Source organism: Larus michahellis, chromosome 7, assembly GCF_964199755.1.
Source record: "Larus michahellis chromosome 7, bLarMic1.1, whole genome shotgun sequence".
Classification (NCBI taxonomy): Eukaryota; Metazoa; Chordata; class Aves; order Charadriiformes; family Laridae; genus Larus; species Larus michahellis.
Genome location: NC_133902.1, coordinates 37,904,925 through 37,928,829, shown reverse-complemented (window position 1 = coordinate 37,928,829; position 23,905 = coordinate 37,904,925). Strand labels below are relative to the sequence as shown.

General features: G+C 39.2%; 1 protein-coding gene across 6 annotated transcripts in view; it reads left to right on the top strand.

Annotated features, from left to right (window-relative positions):
* DIP2A (disco interacting protein 2 homolog A) overlaps nt 1–23,905 on the top strand; it is a 130,607-nt gene that overhangs the window by 40,141 nt on the left and 66,561 nt on the right. For all 6 annotated transcript variants that reach the window (XR_012588528.1, XR_012588527.1, XM_074596225.1 and 3 more), the window contains exon 3: nt 19,239–19,358. Coding sequence is in view for 4 of the 6 variants with exons in the window: in XM_074596225.1 (XP_074452326.1) it covers nt 19,239–19,358 (120 nt within the window). In the remaining 2 variants the exon portion in view is untranslated. The remainder of the gene's footprint in view (nt 1–19,238; nt 19,359–23,905) is intronic.

Genomic DNA, 23,905 nt, shown 5'->3' with positions numbered 1-23,905 from the left:
AGAGACTGCATATAACTGACAACTTTTGTGCTAAATATGTAATGAAAAAGTAGATTAATTATTTCATTGACACGGCATTTAACCAGTGTTGGAAAATGGCTATTACAGAGAAGTTCAAAACAAGAGAAAAGTCTGAAATGTTTTTTTTTACACTTCACGTGAAATGTTAAATGGTAACATTTTTGTCAGCAAACATTAGTTTAAGAACTGCATCCAAGACTTTACTCATTTTTGAAGTTATCTTAAAGTTATTCCTGAAAGCAAGTTGGCCAGTTTCATTAAATGAAAACACTCACTGGTCATCGCTTTCATTCTTTAGTGGGCTTTTGTGCACATGCCCTCTGCCTCCTCATCCCCCCTCCCATCCCCAGTTTCTTCAAAATACTGACTTTTTGTTATAAACTATTACTTCTTAAGCTGGTTACTATCAGACTTTATCTTAAATGGCTGAAAGCTGAATGCCCAACTTCTTTTATGTATTTTTATACTAGGATGCTTAAATCACTTGGGGTTAAAGCTGTTGTGTTGCCATTGAGCTTTGGTCTTGTATAATAACCCCAGGCCAATTGTTCCATAGATTAAGAGATTTTGGGTGAGATAATGAAATGCTGTAGATAAATGAGAGAAAAAAAATAACAGGTATTATTTTACAATATTAGTGTTATGCTTTCAGATCAGAGAACAGAGGGAAAAATGCTGTTGAAATCTTGATGCAGTGAGACCCACTTGGCTCTTCGTAGTAGGACAGACAAAGGTTTTATTCTCAAGAGTTCTGCTGACTGCCGAGCTCTGGTGTTTTCTAAGTTTTACAGTGTGTATTTGGCATTGAACAGTTAGAACGTGATCTGATGTTTCATCATGGAGTTTCTTAGCAGAGGTTTGTTGCTGTGGTTGAGGGTTTTTTGAGTGTGGTTTTTTTAAGAACCGCTGTAGCTTTTCCCTTAGACCCTGTAGACCACGCAAGACCTAACTCGTGTCTATGAAATGGCTCATTCCTCGAATAGAAGCAGTTTGAATTTTTTTGATAAATACTGCAGTCAGCAGCGAGCTTTGCCTTCACATGCCATACAGAGTCACAGAATCTTCATGGTTGGAAAGGACTCTTAAGATCATCAAGTCCAACCAAACAACCTACAATCTCTGCCACTAGAGCATGCCCTGAAGTGCCACATCTAGACGTTTCTTAAACACCTCTAGGGATGGTGACTCTACCACCTCCCTGGGCAGGCTGTTCCAGCGCCTGACCACTCTTTCAGTAAAGTAATTCTTCCTAATATCTAATCTAAACCTCCCCTGCCGCAACTTCAGACCATACCTTCTCCTTCTTACACTATTTTTCTCTTAGGAACTTTCTCACTTTTCTTTTCAAAATACCCTGTCCTCCAGCTCAGCTTAGTTAAAGATTTTGAGACCAGGCTAAGTATGGATTTTGACTGAGGAATTAAGAGTTATAAGAGATGTTCTGTCAACAAACTCTGTCTACAAGAAAGTCATGCCTCTGGATTTCTGTCTCTTATTTCAGTCTCTCGTAACTTGATTTACTCTGCCTTCTCTCCTTTCTGTTGATAATGACTTTTTAATTTTTTTTCTCTCTCAACCCTTAAACTGGAAGGCTGTTTGCACAAATTGTTCAAGTTCTGAGCTCTCAAGTGTAGCACTTTGTCTTCCATACTTTTTAAAGTAAGTTTAGAGCTAGGATGCAGTGTAAAGCACTTCTGTTCCCCTTTTCTGTTTGAATACTGCTGGCCGTATTCTAACTCTTGGGGTCTTAGAAGCAGCGCTGACTCCTGTGCAGGGTTTCCAGGGGTGTTACACTGATTAAATTCAGTTGCCTGCTCTAGAATAGAGCTATATAATAGCTCTATTATCTATAGCTGTATAATTTCCAAAGGTGTTTTGTAATAACCTACTTAGGTAACCTGCTCATTGAGGAACTCACTCAGCTGAAGCGGTATATGAAACCATGGAATTGACTTGTTAGACAGCTTTGGAAGGAAAAAAAATAAGGAAAAATGGCACTTTTTGAGAATTGTTTTCACTGAAGCTTCTCTTTCAAACTTGAGGTGTTCAGGAGTATTTCATTCAAGAGAGGTGACTTTGTATAATCTAGGTTTACACCTTAACATCCTGGGCAAGGAGAGTGTGTCCTAAGTAGATCCTAGTGCAGTTCAGCAGTCTCATAGTTTCTGTGATCTGGTATTAGGCTCAACTAAGAATCCTAGGTCCCTTTAGATTTCCAGCTGCTTAAAAATTTCTCCCTTGTTCAGCCAAATTTTCCATAATCATCATTTCGACCACCAACGAGTGGTCGAAAATTAAGCTGATTCTGTGGTTTGTCCTACTTGCTTGAATACCACATTTTCTAAGAAATACCATATTACTTGATTTGTCTACCACTGCTGCATAGCTTTGCGTTAAGATGACAGGAATCTAGCTTTAGTACGCTAAAAAGAGAGTGAGCAGTCTGCCCGCCTCTGAGCACAAAGAACGATACTCTGTCAAAAAGACAAACTTTGCTTAAAACCTTAAGCTAAATACTTATTTTAGTTTCCTGACATGTGTTCCATTAACCCAGTTCTAGCTTGGAATTTTGTTAATTGACACAGCTTCAACATGGCTCAAATTAATGTATGGGAGTCCCAGTGGCTTTGAGCCTGCAGTAATTTTTTATCATTAGCAATTTGATCATGGGATTTTTTGTAACGTCCTTTGCTCAGTAGCATTCCTGATAGGATTAGTTAAGTTTGCAATTATCCATCAAGTTTTTGCAGACTGATTGCATTTTAGATTTGAAGAGTTTTTAGTCTGTGATTTTTATCATCCCCATGAACTGCATCTTTCTAAATCTGATTTGGTCATCACTTCTTTTCCAAGTTTATGCATTGTTGGCTTTTCTCTGTTGGTCAATGAGGTAAAAATGTTAATGTTATCTCATGTTCTTTAGTACTTATTTAAATTTCGCAACACCTGATGTCTTCCTCATCGTGCATCGATACCTGTCTCTACTCATTTTATTACGAAACTTTAGCCGATGGTACAATTCCAATGATTTGTAAGGTTTTTAACAAAATGTAGGGTGGTGTCGCGTTAAAAGAGTGTTAGTTTTGTTTCTGTTTCAGAGCTGAGGGCTCTAAGACAGCTCAGAGTTTGTCTGTCTCAGATTCCACCAAAGGCTTTTGCTGGGACAGCATCACAAAGCTGTAAAGCTGATTTCCTGTTTCGGAGCCCTGCTAAAGGCCTTCACTGAAACAGTTCAATGTTTGCCTGTTTCAGAGCTCTGCAAAGAACTTTAACTGAGACAGTTAGCAAAGATGAAAAGATAAAATGATTTATCTGAAGCGACAGGTATAACAGATTCGGAATTGCCGTTGATAAATGCACTAGCTGTAATAGTGCTAATATGCTACAGTAATGCTAGCAAAATGAATGAAAAAATGAATAAACGAGTAAATAAGTAAATTAATAAATGCTATCCCAAGTGTTTTCTCACCAAGAGGTGAAGGTGCAGTACTTACTAAGAAGGTGTCCCCATCTTGATAGAGGAAGAGCACAGCCCATCAACTATCTCTTGTAGGTCTCAAGTTTCTTCTTCCTCTGAGAGATCTCTCGATCATGTGTATGCGTATAGGTGTGCAGGTGTAAGTGGGTACACTCCGTATTGCCCCTTATATCCTAACCTTATCTGATCCCCTCCCTGGGGTGATGTTTTAGCATGATTTGGGTGGAGAGTCTGGTGCTATAGTCATACAAGTTTACCATATTATTCACTTTGCTCATTATCATATTTAAGGATGTTAACTTTAATATTAATTTTGTGGATAATTAAGCAAAAGGTCTCACTCGGGGCACTGTGGCCTTAAAGATTCTGTGCTGAAGCCATTTATTCTGCTTATCCCTACATTCCTGTGACTTTGAGCCAAAACAGGGCCATCCTGCCATCACAGGAATCCTTCCTTCATCTGTTTTTCACACCAGCCTGTTGGCTTTCCCCCCACAGGGTTTGCACAGGAGATAAGAGGTCATCAGTGTTGTTAACCTCTTACCTACCAAATTCCCACAGGTGGGCAGTGAAAGTACTGAGTAAGAAATACCGAGAGGCGGGAAAGTAGAAAAAGGAGTAATGTGAAAATTATTTGAAATGAAAGGTTTTTATAACTGTAAGTTTATGAAATATGAAATTATTAGAGAACTAGAGATAGGACTGCATATTTATATGGTACTTACAAAGAAGGAAAAAGTGGTGGCACAGGTTTGGAAGCAACTACGGAAAGAGATGGCTTAAATTGAGAGGAGAGGGTGACCATTCTGTGAATCTGCTGTAGGTTCTCCAACTCAGACTTGAATGTGGACAGTGTTTTCTACGGTTTTGGGGTCAGTGATTCTTCTGTCTTGTTAAAAATTTGAAACAAATATCTGTAGTCACAGAATTCAGATTTACGTGAGTAGCTGATAGGATCTTCTTTTAACAAATATTTACGAATCAAGTTGTATGGTCTTTGTGTCTTAAAAAATACTCATATACTCAAAAGATTTGAGTTCTGGAAGTTCAACTCTTTATGTTATACTTCATCAGCTAAAAACTAATCATATGAGAACTCCTACTCTTTCAATGCCAAGTAAAATGGATTGAATTAAGTTTCTTCTGCGCTGTATAGCTGAATCTGTGGGGAACCAAATCATTATACAGACAGTGTTAAATAACCCCACAGAGGGCTTGGTGAATAGAAAAAAACATAAGTGGCTGCAAAGCATATTTTCAATTAACAGTAAAATTAAGTAGAACATGTTAGTATTCAGGAGTCATGTTCCTCTACGCTCTGTTTTGCATTCTAAAATTCTAAACCTGCAGTTATGAAGAGTTAGTGGAAACGTTAGATTTCACTTAGGAACCATAAAACTATGTAATTACGGGGAAATACCAATTAAAATGTGTTATGCAAATGCACTGTGCAAAAGTAAAAACAAGTGTTGAGTAATAGCAAGCCTTAACTGTAATCAGTCAGTAATCAGTTTCTTCAGTCAACCTCTGCACCCAAATTTCAGATAAAACTCTGAGGAAATAATAAATTATATCCATAGGCAACTTGTCATGCTGCTAGGTGAAGTTTCTGAGTGATGGATAACATCAGGCACATTGCAAAAATGCATTTTGAATGTAGATAGAGATTGGGTGTAAAAAGTTTCAGAAATAACATGATAAAATGAGCAGTGTTTACAGTGAAATTTGGTAACTTGAATCCTCGAGTGTACTGTCCTGATAGGGAGAAAAATATTGTACTCCCTTCTCCCTTTTTTCTTTGTAGCCAATGTCCATTGTCATTTTGACGTTGAATTTCAGGAAACTTTTGATAGTTAAGGGAACCATTTCTTGCTTAGAATCACTTTATGTTCCCACATGTGGGGTATATCTCAGAATGAGAAACAACACGTTTGCTACTGTGGTAATTTCCTGCTCACCTACCAGCTGTTTCTTTAAAAACAATGAATATTTTCTTTAGTTTTAAAAGCTTGGCCAGTGTAGCTGTTGACTTACATATTTTTTAAATATATATACACACACATATATAAAAATAGATTTTATATATTTTATAAATATAAAATATTAAAAAACCACAGTTTTATATATAATATTTATACTACATGTCTTATATATTATAATAACAGCAACAGCTATATAGCACTATATATATTTTTTTTTATTATTTGCCTGTGTTTTACTGATTTTTTTTTTTTTTCCTGGCTCTTGAATGTTTCAGGAGGCAGATTTTCCTGTTCTAAACATGCTTTCAGTTGAGAAAACTCAATGCTAGATTTGAGGCCAGCTGTCACATTGTAGATTAGTTGTCAAATGCCAGTGGGATCAGACCAGTGCCTTAAGCACCTGTATTCTGTTGAGGCACACCTTCCGTGCTGGTATGGGATTTGCGGATTGACCACTGCGCTCATTCATAAACTCAGGGGCCTCTTCCTAGCCAAGTTACCTCAGGGTCATCAGGGCTTGAATGCCCTGTATTTCAAAAGATGTGTGTAAGCTTTCCTTTCCCTGTTTTTGCGATTAGTGACAACAATATGAATAAATTCCAAGACTGTTCTCTGAGAAAGTCCAAGACCAATCTTGGTGTGTTAGCAAGAACCAACCTGGGAGAGCTCTGATGGGAAAAGAAAAAGAAAATTTCAGAGATCATCTTGGGCAACATGAGTGATTTTTTTTAAAACTACTTAAATGTACTGCAAAAAGAAATTGTTTGTCAGAAGATCCTGCTAGAACCTGGTGATCTTAAAGGTTCAAGAATGCTTCCAAGTGAGAGCAGAAGAAACAAGATAAAATCAAACAAGAAAAATACATTGGTTGATTTCCATCTAATTCTGAGATGATGGAAGAGACCTCTATTGACTTGAAGGTATTTGCTTCAGCTTGACGCCATGCTTCTGCAGTCAATAATGGATCTGCACTGAATCATCCAATAATATAGACTTGTTCCACATCAGCAACATGATTGTAATTAGCCACAGCACATCATGGTCTTTTACTGTTAGCTTTCTTGTGTCAAGTCTGCTTTGGTAGATGTATAGAAACGAATTTGGCACAAGAAGAAACAGTCAGTGCCTCTGATGGTCAGAGACTCTGATGGTCTCTTTATCCATCAGTATTGACATAAAAGATCCAAATGTCTATCTTCGTCTTGGGCAAATAAATTTTTAAGATTGTTGCTTTTATGGATTTATTGTGAAAGAAAATATGAGTGGTACATTAACCATAGTGCAACTGCCACTGCTGCTTATCTGTTACATGCTTATCAACATAACAAATATAAGGAAAACAAAAACGTAGAGGTATGTAAAGACTTAACCAGACATACTTCTGCTTTATAAATATGAAAAAACACACACTAGTCTTTTTCTTTATTTATTTACAGGACATGGTGTGTTTGTCAGCCCTAAGTACTAGTCCAGATTAATAGTAGTTTTGAGAAAGTTTACCTGAGTAATCTGGCATAAAGTATGACCTACAAAACCCAAGGTGTTTAGGTCAAGCTCCTTGTATTACCGGGGCGGGGAGGTGGGGAGAAAGAAGAAAAAGCTGTTGCCATCTGAAGCTTCTCATCTCTTCTTGAGAGCTAACATCGTTTTGCTGTCTCAGAGTTTTTCTGTGGTGGATTAAATTTAGAGACTAGCATGTCTCCAGTATACTTTTTTGAGAGTAATAATGAGAATGAAAGTCCCTGAACTGGTTGTCATTAACAGAATTTTATTTCTAATATTCAGTATTTAAAAAAAAATTAAAATACAAAAAGCACATGCTCTATATGGCAGCAAATCACAGGTTATTTTGAGTTAAAAGTGATGCTGAATGTTGCATTTTATAAATAAATATCTAGTAACCTGAGCATGTATCTTCTTTTTAAAACAGCAAAACCTTGCGTCTGAGTATCGTGAGATCCAATGGCCATTCAGTAGTATTGGTTAAGCTAACTTTTTATAGTGCTTTAATCTGAGACAAATTGACATACAGAGACATCTTTCTATTCTGTTATTAATGCTGTCTTATATTTAAGTTGGAGAATAAATAAGATGAAATAGTCTTAAAGGAAACAAGCTGATCATATTTTTTTTTTATTAAAACACATGGTTCTTCAGATTTTTTTTTAAATAAGGACAGGTGATTTCAGCTTGTTCTTTCATACATCTCTGAGGAGCTCTTCGAGGCCTAAACCTGAAATGCAATTCAGTCAACGTCCTTTACTCATTTGTATGTTGCCAAGAGCTGATATTTTCTATTGCATCATCATCTTTATCAGTGAGGGCTTTATAAAGGCAGTTTTAAATTTTAAAGCACCATGTGTATCACTAGTGGTAGTACTGCTTGCAAACCATATAAGACAAGGAGATTTTGCTGTCAGGGGTTTTGTTACCAGAGAAATGTTCTACTAGCTGCTATGTCTGGTAAAAGTGAGGTACCTACAGATGCACAGGAATTCTATGATAAAGGCAATTAAGGGGTATTTTTTCTCCTCTTGTCTACTTTGTACCAACTATTACTGGTTCTAATAAAAGGTACTGTATTTCTGCATAAACTTTGATATGATTTGGTTTGCAGGTTGCTCCAGTTTTATCACTTGTGGCTTTCCTTTGCTTGGGTCATTAAAACCCCCAAAATATTAAAAAGCATGTAAGGTGTTACTCCTTTTTCTCACATGGTTATGCTTGAAAATGAACTGACTTTGACTTCGAGGCATAGTCAAAAGAAGCATAGTTTACGTGCAAGCAGATCAGGGGAAGGGTTTATTCTTCAATATAAACAGGGTTATGTAAGCTGGGTGGCTGCCCAAAGAATCATATTGCAAAACTCATCAAAATATTTGCAGAAGGGTGTGGTAATGGCAAATATGAATTAATTAGTTTAACAGCTGAAAGGTTTGACAGAGGACTTATACGCAAACCTCCAGATAGGAGTGCCAGTTGACTTATCTAGCTTATTTAGAGTTTTCCCCTTTGCTTAAACCTAATTTTAGTAACTACATTCTGACAAATTCCTTAGGTACTGTCTGAGCAAGGAAAGCAACCTTAAAATTCCAGTTCCTTTCCACTTATGTGTTGTGTTGAGTAGGAGATTAGTGTTGGGTGTTAGCTGAGGGACTTCTGCTCTGAACATGTGCAGGTGCTAACGTCATCCTTCCGATGTTGGTGTATTTCTGCTGAAATTCCCTCTGGAGTTTAGATGCAAGATTGGAATGGGAGGCCATCCCATGTGGATGGTTCTGGCTTTTACCTGTAGTACAAGTCCCTCATCTCCATAAGTCATCTCCTAGGCAGTACTGTGGGAGCATTGGTTTTGATAAAGCTTCAGCAAAAGATGCCTGGGGGGAAAAAAAAAAGATACAGAGAGAATGGGGAGCCTTGCTGAAAGGGAGGAGTCAAATGCATTGTAAAGGAAAATCATATTTTGCTTGGGTGGAAGGGGAGGAGTCATTCAAAAGTAATCTCTTTAAAACAGAAAACAAGACTGTCATGTAATTTGTAAGATGAAGCTAGGGCAAAGTGTCTGCCATGAGTTTTAATTTTGCTTCCTTACACTTGTAGGTCTGTTGCTTGCTGTGCTGTTGCTTATTCTTCCAAAAGTTTATCAGTTTACATTAACTGGAAGCATTTTTTTTGTTCCACGGTTTTCTCAGGCACATGTTGTCTCCATCTCCTACAATGAAAGCGCTAGTCTTCAGCTTCTGTTCTAAACAGCTCAAGTGGTAAATCCAAAACCTCTTTCCTACCTTACTGGTGTCTACATGAACTATTTGGTTCCTGCATTTGGTTCATTGGTTCTGAACATTGGTTCATGAAAGACCATGTTCAGATGCGTTGTAAGAACTTTCCACCAAGGTGGCAAGTGATCACACAGCCCTCTGTCAGAAATCTAGACAGTTTGTTCATGGTGGAAACATGGAACACATTAGTTCCCTTTTTCTTGCCCCTAGAGAGGTATCTATCAATTCAAAAGTAAGTCTGGCCATCTTATCAAGCAGACACATTATGGAATGATTTCTCTTTATTACTTTGCTGTCATCTTGCATGGAAACTTTTCTCCTCCATTAATATGGAAAAAGGATTTCTTCATGATACCCCAGAATTATCTTCTTGAACCCCTTTTTCTCTTCAGTGGCCAGTTTCTTGGGTGTGTCAGTGAAATTTGTCTCCCTGAGGTTTCTGTCTATTTTGGTGAACTGGATCTGAAGTCTGAGGACCTTTGGCCAACTGCACCATGCATGCTCCTGAGAATGTGTGCGTCTACCTTCTTGCCTCATGATGGTCATTTTCTTGGTATCCTGATTTCTTACTGATTTTTTTTTTTTCAATTGTGTTAATGTATTTTCACATTGCTTCTTCTGTTATGTAAATCAGATTGCAGCTGCAGTGTTCTGGTGCTGCTTTACAGGACAGTCTGTGTAAATGATTTCACTAGATTTAGTTAGTGCTAGCGAAACACCTTGCTGAGTAATTTCTTTTTTCCTCTGTTGTCAGAGTGATTCCACTGTAATTAAAATTATTTTATTTTGTTCTTTTCTCCCTTTTCCTTCCTTAGTGCTTCATCAATATTAAAATGTTATCACTTTCAAATTTTCATTTTTTAAGGAAAATGATGATGAAACCTCCTCTACTTTTGGTTGAGGCAGACATGTCCCATACTTCCTTTCTTCTTAAATTTTCTTTGTTTTACGTAGCTTACTTGAAAAACCCTACTGCTAATTCTGTAGAAGCGGAGTTAATGCATCAAACAATCAAATAGTCCTTAAGATAATTTAGCAGTGCAGCCTAGTATGACTGATGGTTTTGTCTACTGGCCATATGAAGTCCTGAATATAAAAGAGCGTGTTTCTTACACTGTAATACTTTTGATTACTTGGTGAATGATGAGTGCATATTCTGTTAGCCATGCTGAATAGTAAAGCATGTTAGAGTGGGATGAAGGCATAGTCAGCTAGCGTAGGAAACTGGGTTTAAGACTCTGCAGTTACTCGAAATTTCTCCACTCTCTGACAAATATTTCTGCTGCGAACAAGGATACAGGCCCTTTCTATTCCAACAGAAAAGTTGGACTAGATGCTCTTTTGAGGTCCCTTCCAACTTGGGCTGTTCTGTGATTCTACATAGCTGTGATTTTACTTCTTTGTGGGTACTTCAGCCTAGCATTCAATTAGAATGGGATGAGTTTTCCATACCTTATAGCACTTTGTTCTGTAGTTCCTTTTCTAAGGAACTTTTCAAGCATAATTCATATATATGATGCCTACTATTATTATTATTTTTAAACTCATGATTTTCTAATATCTTATTCTGAGTAATAAATTACATTGGGTGGACACTTGTTCAGTTTCACTGACCTAGCCGGTGTGAACACTTTGATCGTTTCAGATCAAGACAGAAATGTGTGCATCAGGTAATATGTTCTGGGATGTGGTGTGACAGCAAGGAATGATAAAATTGAACTATGACATGAGTAAGGACTGGATGTTTAATAACTGAGGTGAGGCTTCTCAGATCAAAAAGTAAAGAGAGATCCTCATATTTCAGTCTCTAGAGGAATAATTTACATTTAGTCTCCTGCATTAGGTTTTCTTTGAAAAGATCCAGAACTCAGCATATGCGTTTCATGTAAAACGTGATCATTTCAGGTCATTTTTGTGAGAAGAGTTTGCTTTTTTCCTTTACAGTTCGGTGGAAAACAACTGTATCTAAAATTCCATTTAAAGAAATCTGGAATTACTAAGACTGTTATTGTGGAGCTGTACTTAAGCTAGGTACGCATTAGCACAGCTATGCAGCTTTGCTTGAGAAGACCGAGGAGTACAAGGTTCCTTAGTGATGGTGAAATCAAGGGATTAAATGGAGATACTTCATGTGAAGGTGCCAAACAAAAATGCACCTCTTCTGGCATGGTGTGTGAAGTGGTACTAGCGGGGAAGGAGAGGCTCTCTCTAGTACACCTGGCTCTGCCCCTGCTCCTTGCATATATTAATAAATAGCTGAAAAACCTGCCAGGAAAGACCATACCTATTCTTGTAGACTACCTGTCTCTAACTAGGAAACTGCTGAAGCTCCCTTTCCTTTAGGGCAGGCGGTGGCAGAGGGAACTAGGGAATACTGCAGTGCTTGGTGATAACCTCCCTTGTTTTGGTAGGTGCTTTGGTAGGTGTGAGCGTGGGTGGGAAACAGGCTGCAACGGAGAAACATGGACAGGAGGTCTGTAGGGCTTGAATCCATGGAGAGGGGGTGGGAACCAGAGGCACGGTTGGAGGGGATGGGATGAAGAGCTGGGGGCTGGAGGGGCAGTAAGGGAAGGAGCGTTGTGGAATAATTACTAAATTGGCCAAGAAGCCAAAACCGCTTGGCCCCTTTTCACGCAACAAGAGTGCTGCAGGCTGAACGGCTGCCCGTGGTCTTTGGGCAGAGCAGGGTCCCAGATGCGGAGGAGAGAGCAGAGAGGGACCAGAGTAGGACTGGATGGACTGAAAGATTGGCCTAGAGGCAGACCAGGAGTTTCTCACACTTGTTTTATTTTCTGCCTTGACATACCCCTTTTCCTTTTTTAAAGTACTTTGAACCTGGTTGCCATCTTCTGTTCCTCTCTTATTTCTAGATCCAGTTCAACAGCTGCAGAAAGGTTTAATAGTGTATGAAGAGCCTGACATTTCCTCTTCGGCCTCCCTCTTCCCCTCTCCTCTGTGCAAAGCTCTCTAATATGATACACCATCTTCTGCAGACTTGTGGATGTTCAGAGGCATGATACAAGTAAAACTAAGATGAGGGAATTGTTGCCATGCTATTTTAACTCCTTTGGTTTTACTTTTCAGTTTACCGTTAAAACTTGGAAGAGAATAATTTTGAAAGGTTCATCTAGTAAACCTGGTACAACATATCTCATCGAAATTGACCTAGTTTAGAACTGAAATTGCTTTGTCTGAATTTCTATTTTGGGATTTGAATGTCTTATAGCTGTTTCAGATAAGAGTTTGCTGCGACATTGGTGAAAGTCTTTAAAAATCATTGAGTTTGATGTTAAGACATCACATCTTATGCAGGTGAGATGAAAGAGGCAATAGGGCAACTGCTCTGTATGTGGGTTGCCCAGGAGATTCCTCCAGCAATAAAGTTTGTGCTTTTGCTAAGTATGTTTTTGAAATTTTTATCTCTGCCTATTTGATGCTGGATGTGTTTAGCTAGGCATCCTCCCCAGTGATGCTAGCAAAGAGTCTCCATTGTACCGTCGACTGTTCAGTGCTCTTATAGTAAAGTAATTTTTGCTTATATAATTCAAAATTGCTAGAAATGTCAGTGTTAGTCTTGATTCTCTAGTGTTAGTGGATGAAAAAATACAGTTATAATTGAAATATTAGCTTTAATTTCATCCTGTATAAGCGAATTATTCAGTTAATTGGAACAAGCAGCCTCTTTAAGATGACTTTTCATTCTTGCTAGCTTTGGGTAAGTTAAAAATGAACAAAATACGATGATAGTAGATCAAGTGTCTTTAGTGTGTACTTGTTAAAATGTTATTTTTGCAAAGATGTTTAGTGTGAATGAGGGGAGTTAGCCTAATTATCCAGCTGCTTTTGCTAAAAGCTAAGGTAATGATTTGCATAGTACCAGAATAAAATAGTAAGTTCACCAAGCTTGCGAAACAGGATTTTTCTGGCACATAATTGTGTAGCCTGAGAGGTAGATGCAATATATTAGTATTTTTACCAAAAAGTTATGCTTTTCAGACTCATCCATGGTGGTTTTGTACTGTGATGTGAACCCACCTTCTTTGAAAAAGCAAAAAGGGAGATTTAAGCTGAAGAAACACAGTTGTGATTTCCAACAGTGCCACTGATTTTGTGCCTTATGCTAATTTAAAGGGAACTTCTGATGTTCATTTATGTATATTTCATCACAGTACAGCTGTGATTCACAAAAATCTGTTCTGTTAGTTTTGGAGGAGGAGAGAGTTCTGGTTTTGGATTTGGTAAGCTTTCATGCAGTCTTATGCTTATTTGGGGTCCCTTCTCTTCCCTGCTCCCCCTGCCCCCAGTACTGGTGTGGCCAAATAGCACTGCTCAAGTTGCACATGGCTCGGGAGCATCCCACAAGCAGCTTGTCATCTGATGGTTGATTATACTAGTCAGCTCATTTTCCATCTTATTTTCCCTGTATGTTCAAGGGTTAAACCCTTGTGCTGGATGCAGCAGTGTCATTGACTACAGATTACGCTAACCAACTTTGCTGGGTGTCCTGGTTTCAGATAGGATAGAGTTAATTTTCTTTCTAGTGGCTGTTGTGTTTCAGATTTGGTATGGAAGGAATGTCGATAATGCATATGGGTTTAGTTGTTGCCAGGTGATGTTTGTGTTACTCAAGAACTTTTTTCAGCTTCCCATACAAGCTGAGAGGGAGCACAGACAGAACAAGCTGGCCAATGGAATATTCCATACCGTAGACATCGTGGTCGGCATATAAATGGGGGTTGGCTGGGGGATGGGAATCCAGGATCACTGCTCCTGACGGGTTGTGGCAACTGGTCACCAGGTGGTGAGAGCGACTTGTGTTGTATTACTTTTATCTTGTATATTCTTTTACCATTATTATTGTTATTTTCCTTTTCTGTTACTATTCTATTAAACTGTATTTATCCCAAGCCATGAGTTGTTTTTTTTTTCCCTTTTCTTCCTCTTCTCCCTACCCTTCCTGGGGGAAGGGGAGAATTGAGCAAGTGGCTGCGTGGTCCTATTTGCCTGCTGGGGTTAAACCACCACACCAGGCACATGGGATCACAGAGTGGGAAAGGGGCTTGGTTGTGGGTTTATGAGTCCTGATTCCGAAGTTCTGTAGTTACTTGCTTTCATAACAGCTTCAGGAGTTCAAAATAGGGATTCGTGGGCTATACTGTGCCCAGGGAGAGAGACAGTTTTGGAAAGCTGGGTACTGAACCGTAGGACTGGAAAAGCTAAGGAATTATGAGTAGAGCATTAATCTCTCTCTTCAACTTAAAACTGATAACTCTCTTTTGGAGAAAAAAAATGGGACAAAAAATAATAATCTCCTGCTCTTTTGTTGCCTTCTTCACCAAAGGTCCCTTGTGACAAGATCATGCAAAATTGACATGATGTTTGGCATGTTGACCTTCCTAATGTGTAATGTTGTTGTCTGAAAATTTCATAAGCAGGCAACCTGTTTTAGGAAGACTTCCAGCTTAGCTGCTTGTCCTGTTCTCTTTTTCACCACCATAGTGGTGAAATCCACATTATCTGTTGGCATCCGGTGCATTACCCATTTGTATCTGCTCCTTTATTGGCTCAGGCTTTGAGGAGATGACTTGTCTCAATCTTTTTAATGAAACATGAAGTTGTTTTTTATTGTTTCCGGACCAACACATCTTGCTGGATTCTTGACTTGTGGTTACATAAAACTTTTGTTCACATGAAATGTAAAATACAGTTCTCAAGTGTTTTCACCACTCTTTGAGGATCAGATATGTTGAATCAATTCAGTTGGTATACTAAATTTGCTTTTCTTTTGGAAACAAAATTCTGCTAAAGTGTTTCAGGGAATGTTATCTCCTTATATGGGTAGTGATGAAATGTCATGTTCAACTGCTCTCCATTGTGGACACTTCTGTTTCTTTACTGGGCTGTCTCATTTGCCCTATTGGGAAATGCACTTGATGTTACATAGCCTGTTGTCTACTTCAAAAGCACTTTCTACTTTGGAGAATAGGAAGACTCCATTAGGTGAGGATGTGTTTGTTGTTTCTGTACAGCAAATTGTAAAAATGGGAGCACGTCTCTGGAGTTGGATTAATTTCTGAAAACTTAGATCTGTGTGATTTATTAAATGTTCTTTACTTTTCTATTACTTAGGCTTGTATTTTTTTTCCCCACACACCCTCCCTGGCTAACTCAAGGTTGCCGTCTCAACTTCCAGAGATGTTAACTCTCAGCTGCAAATGGGGACCAAAAAGGGATTATTGAGTGCATTCACCTAGTGGTGTGTCGTGGTGACAGGTTCTCCCCCCCGGCCTCTCGTGCACGGAGAGGAGCAGGAGAGATAAAGAGATTTATGAGTTTAGAAGAAGCTAAACTACTTTATGAAGTATTAATAATAAGATAAAAAGGAAAATAATTAAATAGATACAGTATATAGAAAACTGTATTAAGCTCCCAGGATGATGTCACCGGCAGGCACTGGGGAAGTCCCAGACTGGACTCAGCGATGGGTGGGAACCGAATTCCAGAGTTAGAGTCAGGAACACACGGATCAGGATCAAAGACAGATAAACAAGCAGGGTCCTCCTCGGATGTCAGCCATTGGAGGACGAGAGTTGACCCTTTGATCCCTCAGCTTTTATACTGAGTGTGGGGCAGATGGGATGGAATACCCCTGTTGGTCAGTGTTGGGTCACCTGTCCTGTCCCATCCTCCCTGCAGGTGGGACCCCTCTACGCTTTTCTGCCTCCGACCCTCCAATGGGGCAAGTAACGAAATTAGCTGACCTTGGTTGTTACAGCAATAAGTATAAGCAAGAGCCTCTCTGCGTACCATTCCTTGGCACAAACTGTCTTATCACTCTGAACGAACCGTTTCAGACACAACATGCTGTTTATTTCAGAGGGTTAGAAGAGGCCTAGCTAAGAAAATTACTGAACAGAAAGTTGGTTCTGTTTTACCTCAGATCAGGACATGGTATTAACAGATACCTGAGAAAGCTGGTGTATAGCCACTGATACATTCAGGAAGATGATAAAACACTTTTCCTGAGGACATAATATTTAAACAGAGTATGTGAAAGTTCGTTTTGATTAGTTGAGGTAGAACTGGTATATTCAATCCAGTTACTGTTTGCAGACTTACACTTCAAATGTGAAGACCCCATCTTACTGAAAGATTCTAATAAAAATCTCTTCTAATTGCTAGACTTTTTAATAATAAATTACCAGTTTCTTTCTTGGTATACCCTTCAGGTGAAGGGGGGGGAGCAGAAAGCCCATGAGAGAAAGAGGAATCCTTTCTTACTTGTTGAAGTAAAAGCTTTACTTTCAAAGGAGCTGGCACAGATTCCTCTTGAGTGATGTCATCAGTTCACTGAAAGCTGCTTTCTGTAAATATTTGCATTTTCACAGAATCATAGAATGGTTAGAGTTGGAAGGGACCATAAAGATCATCTAGTTCCAAACCCCTTGCCATGGGACACCTCTCCCTAGACCAGGTTGCTCAAAGCCAACTTGGCCTTGAACACTCCAACTTCCAACACTACAAATTCTGTGGGCAACCTGTTCCAGTGTCTCACCAGCCTCAGAGTAAAGAATTTCTTCCTGATATCTAATCTAAATCTAACCTCTTTCAGTTTAAAACCATTACCCCATGTCCTATCGCTACACTCCCTGATAAAGAGCCCCTCCCCATCTTTCTTGTAGGCCCCAATTAGGTACTGGAAGGCTGCTATAAGGTCTCCCTAGAGCCTTCTCTTTTCCCGGCTGAACAACCCCAACTCGCTCAGCCTGTCCTCATAGGAGAGGTGCTTCAGTCCTCTGATTATCTTCGTGGCCCTCCTCTGGACTCGCTCCAACAGATCTGTGTCCTTCTTACGTTGGGGGCCCCAGAGCTGCACGCAGTACTCCAGGTGGGGTCTCACCAGAGCAGAGTAGAGGGGCAGAATCACCTCCCTTGACCTGCTAGCAATGCTTCTTTTGATGCAACCCAGGATGCAGTTGGCTTTCTGGGCTGCAAGCACACATTTACAGCTCATGTTGAGCTTCTCATCAACCAACGCCCCAGTTCCTTCTCCTCACGTCTGCTCTCAATCCATTCTCCATCCAGCTTGTATTTGTGCTTGGGACTGCCCTGACCCATGTACAGGACCTTGCACTCGACCTTGTTGAAATTCGTGAGGTTCACATGGGTCCACCTGTCGAGGTCCCTCTGGATGGCATCCCTTCCCTCCAGCGTGTTGACCGCACCACTCAGCTTGGTGTCATCAACAAACTTGCTGAGGCTGCATGGTGCAGCAGATCTTATATGGCTAAGGAAGGTTTACTATTAAACACAACACTAAGCCAAATAGCCACATAAGTTCATAAATTTATGATAGCTTATCGTGGTTTCACCTCAGATGGCAACAAAGAACCGAGTGGCTGCTCTCTCAACTCAAAGGCAAAGCTCATGGGTTGAGACAAAGGCAGTTTAACAGAACAGCAAAGAAAACAAGAAAACACCAACAATAACACGGATAGAGGAATATACAAACACGATTGCAGAACCGCCACTCACCAACTGAACCTGGGACACCCTATCCTGCTCCCAAACTGCAGCTACAGACTGGGCATGGCTCTCGTGGGATGGAATACCTGTGTCCTGCCAGAGCCTGAGGAGAATTAACCCTATCCCCACTGGAACCAGGACATAGGTTCATACAGAAAAAACCTTACAACTGCACTGTAATTTTACATATGTTGTACTTGGTATGTAGTTAGGGTGATGGTTGGACTAGGTGATCTGAAAGGTCCCTTCCAACCTAGGCGATTCTATGATTCTACTTCTGAATGTGATCATTCACCAATCGTAAAACAGTATGAACTGAGGAGAGTCCTTTTTTGTTCCTTATGTTCTTGTGCCTTCTTGTGGCTGTGCATGACGTGTACACTCAGAGAACACCTGCAGAGGTTTCAGGTCTTGGTTTTGTACTTCAAGTGTAGATATATGAGGAAATAATATTGCAAGTGTAAGTTCCTAGTTCAAATTTGTATAGTCCTTGCAGATGTATCAAGAACCAGCAGGGAGTCTCCTCATTTGGGAGGTTAGGGAGTGATAGGGAATATTTAATAGTTACTCTCTGCCTCTTTGATTTCTTATTTCTGATATCCTAGAATGTAAAGGTGAGATACATCTTCCCGAACATTAGCCAGCCTAAAGGTAGGCGTCTGCTCTAGGTTATCTGTGTAGAGCCCTGTTCTAGACAGGTCTGGAGGAAACAACTAGAGAGCAGATCAGTTCCTCTTATTTTTTTTACCCTTTATGGGGATGGCAAGATCCGTAATCCTTTAATAAGTATGTAAAGTACCCAGCATACGTAAAGCAGTAGTTTTATACAGCTGAAGCTGACAGAGTAATTCTGCCCTTAATATCTGCAAAGTTTCTATTAGAGAATTGCGGAGTTTTTGTAAATTGAGAGTCTTCTGAGTATTGCGCTATTAAATGGGAATATTTAACAGATTAAATAGGAAGATTAAACAGATATGCACGTTCCTAAATTTTACCTAAGTTGGTTGTCTTGTTTTTAGACTCAAAAGAAATTTTACAGAATAGTTCAAGCTTTATTTAAAAGGTGGAGCAGTATCATCTTTTCTGTTCAGGATCTCCAAGTCCAATGTGTAATTGTAACCATCTTTGCAGCATTGCTCTTTATGTCTAGCAGTAAGCTGGGAGAAGATTGGTTCCCTCTCCTCCCTCTGCATAGATCGGGCATACAGAACACCTAATGACAAATGATTGTAAACCCCTGCAAGAAGCAAAGGAGTTTTTCTGTTACTGAGAAGCTTCTTACCTTCCATGTGAAATGCTTATCAGATCAAGCTAGGTTTTAGTTTAAAAAATTTAAAATGCAGTTGGAAGATTTTTTAAAGGTGTAGACTTAGGGCTTCAGTAGAACTTGTAAGTAGGTGCCAAGTTTTATTTGCAAACCTGAATTTGTACTGAAATAAAACTCTGTTTCAGGTGTGGATCCCTCCCTGCAAGCAGAGAACAGAGTCCCAGGCTCTTCACAAGCTACAGCTGCTGTATCTAAACAGCAGAAATCCCGTTCTACCAACTCGAGGGATGAGCGCTTCCGATCCGGTAAGGAAAAGCAATGTAGCTAAAACATCAGGTATCTCAAGAGGAAAAGTGTACCAGTAAAGCAGTACCTACACGTAAAGAAAAAGTTGAAAGTACTTTGAAAGAAGGGAAGAGTTAATGCATATTTTTTAAGTATTTCTATACATGGATGGTTTTGTTCAAATCCAGAATGGAGGAAATGCTAGAAATTGTAGACATGCCTTCTGATGTTTTTTTACTGTGAATTTTACACCATGCTTAACAACTTTCTCTTGTTTGCTGATTGGGTGCCCAGTGTGTAGAACAGTTATCTAAACATTCAGGAAACTATAGTGTGTGGGTTTTGTTTTGTTTTGTTTTTTTTGGTTTTTTTGCTTGGTTGTTTGTGATATTTTGTTAAAGGAAGTTTATGGGATTATCATATTTACTGTAGCTCACTTTCAAATATTTCCTGTGTCCAGTTCTGGGCTCTCCAGTTCAAGAAAAACAATGAACTACTCGAGAGAGTCCAGCAGAGCGCTATGAAGATGATCAAGGGACTGGAGCATCTCTTTTATGAGGAAAGGCTGAGAGACCTGGGTCTTTTTAGCCTGGAGAAGGGAAGACTGAGGGCGGATCTTATCGGTGCTTATAAATAGCTAAAGGCCTTGTGTCAAGAGGATGAGGCCAGACTCTATTCAGTGGCGCCCAGCAACAGGACGATGGGCACAAACTAGAACACAGGAAATGTCTGAACATAAGGAAAAAATTCTTTACTTTGAGGGTGGCAGAGCACTGGAACAGGCTGCCCAAAGAGATTGTAAAGTCTCCTTCTCTGGAGATATTCAAAACCCACCTGGACATCATCCAGTGCAACCTGCTCTAGGTGAACCTGCTTTACTACTTTTTGACTGTAGATGATCTCTAGAGGTCCCTTCCAACCCCTACCATTCTGTGATTCTGTAAGGCAAGTGCACAAAAAAGGGAAATGTCACAATGGATGTTCTACTTAATTTTAAATGGACGCACTGTGACAAACCTGTTTTGGAAACTTCAGTGAAAATATCAATATCGTCATCGCATCCTGTTTCCATTGTTACGTTTCAGGTGGCTGAAGTATACTGTTTACCTGTGAAATTCTTGTCACAATAATGAGAAAAAAAAGGTGTTTGGAAGCTTTTCTCTCCTAAATACTTTTGGACTTTTAACTGGAAATTTTTCTCTTTGTTTTCCATGGGTAATTATATGTCTTGGGTTTGGAGATGAGAACTGCAAGCAATAACATGTACTGCACATCCTTAATATGTTGTTGGTCTTGCGTCACCTTGCTTTGGAACTGCTTGGGCATAGCGGTTGTTACATTATATTTGCATTGCTGACATTTAAAACCTTGCTCCAGAAATGGACTTGATATGCCTTTATGGGTTCCTTATGAATAATTGAAGGATGAATGAGACTTCTTAAATATTCTGAGGATGTATATGGACTCCTGGGAAATATGTATTCAGCTGCACAAAGAAGAAACTTCTGAATGTCAGGGAAGATTACATAGTATCAAAATTAACTAAATGTCATGTTTAAGAGTATCTGCAAACTGGTCATTTAAATTTATTTTTGCATTTCAAATGTATCATCAATATAATTCTACTATTGAATATGTGTCGGAGAAAAACCAGATTTAGTGGTTGAATTACAGCCATGATGTCCAAGTTACTTTGTAACTAAATAGATTCCAAATAAATTACAAGCAGTCATAAATCTGACAGAAATTAATTCCTTTAAAATGGCATGTGATGTTAAAACTAGCAGGAATATAATCTGCAGAAGAGCACAACTATAACAGGGAATACTTGGGAGCCATTAGCTGAGAGAGCTAGGAGGGTATAGAGCAATATGCTGTATACATGGGCAATTTTCCTGTCTCGGAGCCTCAGCCTTCTTTAAAACAAGAAGCAAGTAAACAACCCTGCCATATTACTGGTATTGTTTGGGGGAATTTTGGCATAGGGCTCATTAGTCTTACAGTGCAAGACGTGTACGAGTGGGTGAGTATTAACAAGTTCAGCTAGCATACTTGTTATGAATAGATGTGGCTTTTAAATGTTAGTCTGTCAGTGCTAATTAGCAGTACTTCCTCTTTTTCTAGAGTTAATATTTGTATGGCCTCGTTGATTTTAAAGTTCTTTAAATCAACTTTCAGTGATTCAGAAGTACTGCTCACAGTCTCGTCAGTCTAGAGCGTAGCCGATATTTTTACTTCTCAATATGAATATTTCTGAATGATCCTAAGTGTTCAGGCAATCCTGCCAGTGGGCGGTTACTCAAGATGAAGCCTTATGTGTGTGGGTTTTAGGTTATTTCTTGTACTTATCACTGGCAAGTGCCAAAAACCTAGGTAGTACTTCATGTGGACGGCCATGTCCTTCTGTGGTTTCCCATCACTGCTCCACTAACTCACGTTTTCATGAAAAATTCTTGCCTAGAATGTGTTCTTCACTTTGAAATTTAAACCCTTTGGGAAAAAGTTCTTAGTTGTAACATATGTAATTGGATGTCTTTCCTGTTAGTGATATATGACAAGGCTTAGTGTGCTCAGGTGGTACCAAAACCAAATAGTGATGGTTTTGCTTGACTTGATTGAGGTTAAACTTATATCTGTGCAAGGTAATATAGATATAGCTTTCAGAGCCTGTATCTTTTCCCCTTTTTCCTCTCTTATTTTTAGAAAAAAAATCTTCAGATTTATTGCATTAGTGGTTTTCTTCTTTATCTCAATGAAGAGATAGACTGAAAGAAAAACGCAAGCTGTGTGTTGCATGTGTTTTTACTCCTTGAAAGTATTACTACTTTGATTCTAATAGATGTTGAATCATGCAGTTGACTCAAGTCTGAAAATGCTTCATGTTGATGTTGATCCTCTTTTTCATGGCTATTCATGCAGTGAGATATATGTATACATAGAGCATGAATAGAAATGTTGACATCTCAGAAAACACCAGTTACTGTGAAGTAGCTTAACTTTTTTCCCAATGCTTGGTCATAAAAAGTTGTAGTTTCGCTTCACAACGCAGTCCTGATTTATCTGAGAAATTCTAGCTATCCTAAAAACATTTTCTGCCTAAAGAAAAGATGTCCACTACCACTGGCTTGAAATGTTACCTTTTTAAATTTCCCTGTATGTTGACGTTGTGAAGGTATAGGTTTAGGCTATAGTTCTGGATGCTATTTCTTCTTGTATCAATTGCCTGCCTTATTTATTCTTTAGAGTTTTGGGGGAAGTGGAGGGTGTGTTTCGTCTTTTTTTTATTTCCTTCCAGTCTTTATTTCTTTTTTCCCTTTCTTTGCATCTCAACAGTCCTGCTATGACCTTTTTAAGAGTAGCTGATGAGGGTGGAATGCAGCTTTTCACAGAACAGGATCTCTTTCTGGAGCAATTATAGTTGTTTTAGAACCAAGAACGTAATTACTTAAAATAAGCAAGTGAAACAATTTTGCCTTTTTATGCAATTCATCTGTCATTTACTAGCTGTGAGCATTTTTTTTTACAGTTTCCAGGAGTTGTTGTCCATTTAAATTAAATATAGTTTTTATTATCCACAGATTTTTGTCTTCAAGCAGTAGATATTACCAAAAAAATTCCAACAGTGAAATGCCATTAATAAATACTGTAGGCTACTAAATTACTTAAGAGTTATCAGAACAGCAGTTAATATTACAGTGATTTAACTAGGTTTTCGTTCTGTTAAATGATGACAATGGGATAAAGTAAGAAATACAGAGACTTTGCAAGCACTCATCCGTGATAAGCGCTAAGACCCTGATACCCTCAATTCAGAGGACACTTGTTGATGGGTATGTTGTTATTACTGCTGGCTTTTCTTTTAGGGAGGGTGTGTGGTTTCTGGTGGAGGCACGGTGCCTTCTCCTGTGTTCATGAAGTTGCACAGCTGCCTGGTTTTGGATAAGCACCCAGATGAGTTAGCTGGTAAGCCTTTAGGTGTCTGAAATAGCTTTCACAGCAGCTATACTTGCCACTCTTGCACTTTTTTCTGGTTATTGTTCTTCAGCCTGTTGGATATACAGCTGTAATACACAGACTGTTCTCCCAGCTTGCCTGGAACAGGACACAGAGATGTATCTGGGGAGCTGCTCCATTTGAGGAGCAAGCCTGCTCAGTGTGCAGGGGTGATGCCTGTATAGCAGCATGCAATATACAGCAGCTCTGTTTTTCATTTCTTGTGATAGAGCTTGATCCCGCACCAGTCCTCTGTGCTCTGCCAGCCTTCCTGGAGTCATACTAGTTGGTTTGGTTTGGTTTGGTTTTTTTTTTTACTGGCAATCCTTGTCACAGAGATGCAATCATATGGGACACTTAGTTTGCAGCAGCCATTTGTAGAGGCAGAGGGTGCTGGTTGCTTTAGCTGCTGATATCTGGAGGTTGGTGAGCAGCAGGGAAACCGGTCAACCTGTGAATGCCAGTTTTTCTTCAAACAACTGGAGAAATACTTTCTCCTGTGCCTAAGGCAGGCACAAGAATCAGAGGCTAATAAACAAGCAGAGGCTACAAACAGGAAAAAAAAAGCTCTTCT